At 42.2% G+C, this 6,697-nt stretch overlaps 1 protein-coding gene across 1 annotated transcript; it reads left to right on the top strand.

The window, feature by feature from the left end:
* Nucleotides 1–1,764: 1,764 nt before the first annotated feature.
* Nucleotides 1,765–6,688, top strand: LOC116378597 (basic salivary proline-rich protein 1-like; the record flags this gene model as incomplete). The annotated part of the gene is made up of 3 exons (XM_031840493.1): nt 1,765–2,534; nt 3,389–3,564; nt 6,507–6,688. Coding segments are annotated over exons 1-3 (517 nt in total), but the record flags the coding sequence as incomplete, so codon positions are not given.
* Between the last annotated feature and the right edge of the window lie 9 nt (nt 6,689–6,697).

Below are 6,697 nucleotides of genomic sequence, written 5' to 3' on the forward strand. Positions count from 1 at the left end.
GATGTACCCTGTGACTTTTTTAGGACTCTTATCGACATATGTGACGACCTTCCTACTCCCATGTATACTATGTGTCCCTGTTACTTGTTTGTTGCTGGTGGTGATGATTGGAGTGTCATCAGCTGGATGAGCCACTTGAGCCGGTGTGGCTCTGACCTTAATTCAATACCTTGTTAATTTGGCAGGCTTGCTCTCTGCAGGGGAGAATATCCTTTCTTCCACTGGCATGACACTGTTCTTTTGGTTTATATTCTGCTTCTTGCTATATATTGCCACACATACCCATACATACAGGCTGGTTTTGAAGAGTTTCCAGCAGCTAGAAGGAGACACTGGCAGCACTCGAGGATTGTGTCTGTCCTCCATGTGGACATGTGCTTTACAAACTGACCATGTTGTGATCGGCCCAATTCTTGGCCAACACAACCCTTATTATTTCAAACAAGTACAGTAAGATGTACAGACATGCTACTAATATGTTATCAATTAGTAAAGTTACATCCTGTAAAAAAACATCAAGTTTCTACTAAAAGGTTGTTTAGTTGGTAAAAAGCAATAGGAGCACAGAGAGTAATACAAGTGTGATATAGGGGTGTGTAAATGTCTCTGGAGAGAAGAGATTTGTCCAACTATTGCCCAAAGACAGGCAGGATGTGGACCAAAAAACAAACTACAGAAAATGTATATTTTTATTATATTTCAAATTGATGTTTGTGTCACTTATTCTGAAAATCTGTCTTCCTGTCTCTAAAAATAGATCACAACAATGGAAACGTGTAAAAGCGTTATAACAGTATCCAACCTGACGCCCTCAAAGCTCCATGCAAACATGCATTTCTATATTATTGGACATTATATGAGACGGTGTTTTGTAATGTAATAATAAGCCCGAGTGGAGAATTCATTTGTGGTTAACCCCTGGGCAGGTCACGTGACTCTCAAAAGTGACAGGAGACCGTGAGTCTAAAGCTAGCTTTATTATTTTAGCTCATGTCCATAAGGATATTCCTCATAAGGTTGTATTTAATAGCTGTTTGTGCAGCGGAGGACTGTTGATCCGGACCTGATGGAGACTCTGAGGTAAGACCTGTTCTCAGCAGGGACCTGAACGTTCTGTCGTTACCATGTCTACCAAAATGTGCATCTTTTCTAAATTCACGGCTTCTGTCCAGAAACAAACGTTCAGTCAGTCAGAAAAGCAGAAATATCTACCTTCACTCGAGGAAATCTCTCAAAATACACCTTCAAACCAGCATTTCTTGCATCAGAAACTCTACTTGTGACCTACTGTCGAAGTTTTGAGAACTTTCTGCTGGAAAGAAGTAAGATTTATACACTTTCTGAACCACTGTTGTTTTCAATGTATTTTACCATTGAGACTCTCTCAATCCACAAAATACACCAATATTTATGCTAATATTGGTAATATGTTCAATTGTCAGTGTAAATTCATCCACTAGGACTGACTTTTGACTGTTGTGACCAAGTTTAAACACGTTTTAAACCAAAGCTTTTTTCTTGGTTAGCTAACGTTAGCTTTATAGCCCCGACCGTGTAGCATTAAGCTAGAATACGCTGATAAATGCAAATACAAATATTGTTTCTATATATTTATACAACTTCGAGGTGATATAGATCATAAGTGACGCACGTATGACAATATATTTAATCCGTATTATTTCAATGTATTCACAATTCACACGTTTCCTACATACTCGTCATGTTTTTCATAAATGAGACTATTTTACACCAAACCTCGTTCAAAACCTAAAATATATATATTTTTATAGAAAAAGCGCTGATATGTTTCTGACTTTCAGTCAATCAACAAGACTAATTTAAATTTACATTTTTTTTTAACGTAGTCTGGTGTAAATCTCGCTGTGTAAGATGCATCTGAGATGTACTCTGTGTAAACTGTAATAACGCTTCCAGACTGATAGTAATTATCTACACACATGTACACGTGTTGACGTGCACGCACATATTAATGTTTACAATAAACAGCTGACAGAAATCATTATACAGCCTAATCCTTCATATGCTCATGAATTATGAAAACAAAATGGAGTTGTGAATATCAGAGCAGGTCAGGTGTCATTTTAATACATGTGACAGTAAACTGTTGTGTATAGTGAAACTGTATCAGTGGTGACTGTGTGTTCACGGGTTTGATACCAGGAGCATGTAGACATATGGAAGGCCTCCTGCAGTAACAACACTGTGACACAAATGCAAACATTTTGCACTTTACTGTGTTTTTTTCTCCATATATTTATAGCGTATCATTTTTTGTGTGACATTTACTTTCTGTCTAGTCGTACTGCTTTGTGGTACTGATCCGTTTAATGTGATATGTGATGTGAGAAAGTACCATGATGTGCATCAGTGGTCTGAGGGTTGTGTGTTTTTACCCTCAGATGGCCCGACGGAGCGCGAACACCAGCGTCCAGATCCCGGACCCTAACCGTCCCGGACCCCCACCTGACAACGACCCTGGCAGGACGATTACAGTCCCTCCAACCAGGAGCACGGTAAGAGCACCAAGAACCTGAACGTCACACAGTTATTTTAACACTTTATTGATACGTTTCTTTCATCATCAGTCCATTGCATGTATTTTATACAAGTTACATTTACAAATAACAGAAAATATCTAAGAGACATAAAACTCAACAAAATAGAAAGACAAAAGGGGGAGGTTTGGGGGAGTGGGGTGAGGGAGGAGTTCCAGCCTTCCAGACTAATCTATAACTGATATTAACCATCTGTAACTGGATGCGTACATGTGCAAGACAGCCAAAAAAACCTGAAACTGGTGTAGAAACGATATGACAGCAGGATAAACAACATGATCCACATGATGGAGGAGATTCAAACCTGTAACAGCTGCTGCTGAACACCAGAAAGAAAAGTTCTTAAAGATACGACCTGTAGGACGAGTCCTCAGCATCAGCAGCTGTCGCTACTTTCTCTGCACAGAGCGTTTGTTTTTGATCTCTGTACCGCCACAAGTTGATGGTTAGTTGCTGCTCTGTGCAGACAGGAGGACGTTCCAAACGCTCTTTTGCTAATTTGGTAGTCAGGTTTTCTCGGCTCACCTGTGGAGCACGAGGTGTGTTTTAGAAAGAACGGTTCTGAGGGAGTTATGAGCGGAGCGAGAAGTTTAAAGTGATTCCTAGTTCTCGGTGGAGCTGTGTGAACTGTTTTAGACCATAAAGAAGGATATGCTTTAGGGCGGGGCTACCTCGTGATTGACAGGTCGCTACCAGAGCCGTAGGCAGCGTCACCACGTCCCTCTTTCCGTTCAAAAGCAAGATGGCGGCGGCCAAAATACTGATCTTGAGGTGCAGTGGTCTGATGGTTGTCATTTTCTTTTTACCTTCAGGCAGATCAACGCTTCACGTGTAGGCCTTTCCTCATCCAGGACCCCAACCGGCCCGACGCCCCACGGATCATCCTCCGTAGGATCCCAGCTTCAACGCGCTGTGACCCTGGGCGTTCACATCGGCCATCCACTCCCTCCTCTCCCCCAAGCTCCCCCCAAAGGCCAGGCAAGAGAAGGTAAGTTTTATTTACTCAGCACATTTCAGCAACAAGGCCATTCAAAGTTTTCAAAAGCATTGAGACAAAAGAAACACACCACAAAATGACATTCAAATACAATTAAAAGCATTAAAGAGCCAAGAGAAGAGGAAACTAAGACTAGCTAAAATAGGACAGGAATAAAATACAAGACTAACAGTTAGAGTGCAGTCAGAAACGATTTGCTGAAAGACAGCGGTGAATAGAAAGACTTCAGCCTTGGTTTAAAAGAAGAGACAGTTGTAGCCGACCTGCAGTTTTCTGGGAGTTTACTCCAGATAAATGGTGTATGGACATGTTTTTATAAATCCTGCTTTCATTTTTTAATACGGGTTTTAATTTCCCATATGATATGAATTTTTCACACACCGTCATACCGGTGCATAGCAGAAACAACTGCTGTCACTCTTCAACAGGCAGCTAAATATATTGTTCGCCGTTAAGTAGGGCTGCACAATTAATCGAATTTTAATCGCGATCACGATTTTGGCTGCCACAATTAAATGAGCATGATCGTCAGCAATATTGACGTTTAAAATGCGTGCTCTGCTACATATCAAATCAAGCGCTTCCTCGACTAACAGTCAGCCGACCACCAGGGGGAGAACGAGATGGGAGGTGTCATGCGCGCACCCTGCAGCGGCAGCCTCAAAAAAAGTTCTGTCTGCAGTCGTCTCCGGTATTAGTAGAAGAGTAGAGAGACAGACAACAGAACAGAGAGCAGACGTTCACGGGTGTCGTGTGAAAGGTAAATCAAATGTCAGGAGCAGAAGGCGAGGAGCTAGCCCCTCGACAAGGATCTTCATCCGATTTAGGACAAGTGATGTTAACCAAGAACAAATCATATGCACAGAGTACGTTAGAGTTGTGTCTGCGCCGCATAGCAACACAACTAACTTGTTCAACCACCTGAAAAATCACCACAAACCACAGTACGACGAATGCATTAAGGCCAAAGCTAACGTTGCCTCGCTGAATCTCCGTCCATGTCCAACGTCAACCCAGAAACCCATAACAGCGACCCTGCATAGCGCAACAGCGTATCCATCCACCTCCCAAAGACACACTGAAATAACGGATGCAATCGCATTTCATTTGGCCAAAGACATGTCCAATAAATACTGTGCGCAATGAAGGCTTCAGAAAAATGGTCAAGACACTAGACAAGAGATACGTGATCCCCTCGCGCAATTATTTCTCCAAACAGGCATTACCTGCACTGTATGAAAAACGTCGGGGGGGAATACAAAGGGATGTCACAGCTGTCGAGTATTTTGCGACTACGATTTTATTAATATTTTTCTTCAGGTGAATAAGAACCGTATAAGTTTTATTTTGATGCAAAGACGTGTACATTAGCTGGAATGTAGCACAACATGGAAGTGAAAGCAGTGCTCTGTTGATTTAATTTTGGGTAAAAAGTGTTGATACTATTTTATTTATATTTTCCTTCTACGAGATGCACTGTGATCAGGACCAGTCTGATGCAAAGATGTGTACATTAGCCAGAATGTAGCACAACAATGGAAGTGGAAGCAGTGTTCTTGTTCATTTAAACGTGACTAAATTAATGAATAATCGTGATAAATAATCGTGATCTCAATATTGATCAAAATAATCATGATTATGATTTTGGCCATAATCGTGCAGCCCTACCGTTAAGGGCGCTGCGGTCGGAGCTAGTTGTCTTAAGTGTAATGAGAGGGACCCCTAGTCATGGTTATAACTTTATAACAACAATTAATAACCCACAACTAACGTTCTTTAACAGGGCAAAACACCACGACAGTTTGTGACAAATAAACAATTTGTAACACTAATAATTGTACATTTATATAATTTCACCGCCGAACTGCATGCTGCAACTCGCTCGCTAGCCCGCTAGCACAACAGTCTGCTAACAGCTGGGAGAGGCTCCGTTGCTACAGTAACGTTACATTAAAGAACAGAACAGAGCGATGCAGGATGAACAAAGACAGGCCGGAGATGTCTGTGCCCAAGAGAGGAGCTGGGTCTGCTGTTTGGAAGTGTTTTGGTTTTAAAAAACCTGACGTTTTGCGAGTTTGTTGAGCCACTGTTGTTGCTGCTGGTGGTAACACGAGCAACTTACTCCATCACCTCAGCAGAAAACATGTGTTGGAATACCAAGAGTGTGATGACGGCCGTCGGATTCGAGGCCGTCAACCAGTAACGTTAACGCTAGTGAAACAGTGAAGCCAAAGGGTCACACATCGCTTGAAGAGGCATTTGCTTGAGGCAGCATATGACAAGAAAAGCAAGCGGTGGAGCGACATTACGAACGCAATAACGATCCAGCTATGCAAGGACATGGTCCCGCTACAGACAGTCGAGAAAGACGGGCTCAGAGCAATAATTAAAACACTGGATTCAAGGTACGTCTTACCCGGGCGAAAGTACTTCAGCCAAGCTGCTATCCCAACATTATACAAACAAATGAGCACACCCTCTAGTAAGCAAAGCCTTCATACATGATGACATTAACATGTTTTTATATTCTATGTACTCCTGACAGTAGAGTAAGCCACTATAAACCTATATAAAAACACAGCCAAAGGGGGAAAAAAATACCGTGATATACCGTGAAACCGGCAGAATCTTAAAAAATACCGTGATACACACTTTTGGTCATACCACCCAGCACTAGGCTGACTTTGTAATTGTCTTCATGCGGCTGTTGAAATTCAGAGTCCATAGCTACACCTAGAGTTCTGTCTTGGTCTCTGGTTTTCAACATTGTCGATCTAAGCAGAGCGCTGACTTCTAATTGTTCCTCCTTGGCTTCAAAACAACTACCTCACTTTTGTCTTTGTCAGTTTTGCTCAGACTGGACAATAGTTCCTGTGATATGGTTATGTAACATTGTGTACCAACTGCATAATCATTTTGTTGTTTTTCCAAAGTTTCTCTGAACCACCTGAGGTTCCCGGTGAGCCTGGAAAGGTAAGTGAGCCTGGAAAGGTAAGTCTAAAGAACAGGAGGCTTGATCCGGAGTGGAGGAACCAGTTTTACAGCTGGTGGGGCAACAAGGCCCCTGGACCTCCAGGCATTCAGGTAAGTCCACCTAAACCCCCTCAGGGACCCGGTGTGCCTG

Source organism: Anarrhichthys ocellatus, unplaced genomic scaffold, assembly GCF_004355925.1.
Source record: "Anarrhichthys ocellatus isolate YVR2014 unplaced genomic scaffold, GSC_Weel_1.0 scaffold2858, whole genome shotgun sequence".
NCBI classification, from domain to species: domain Eukaryota; kingdom Metazoa; phylum Chordata; class Actinopteri; order Perciformes; family Anarhichadidae; genus Anarrhichthys; species Anarrhichthys ocellatus.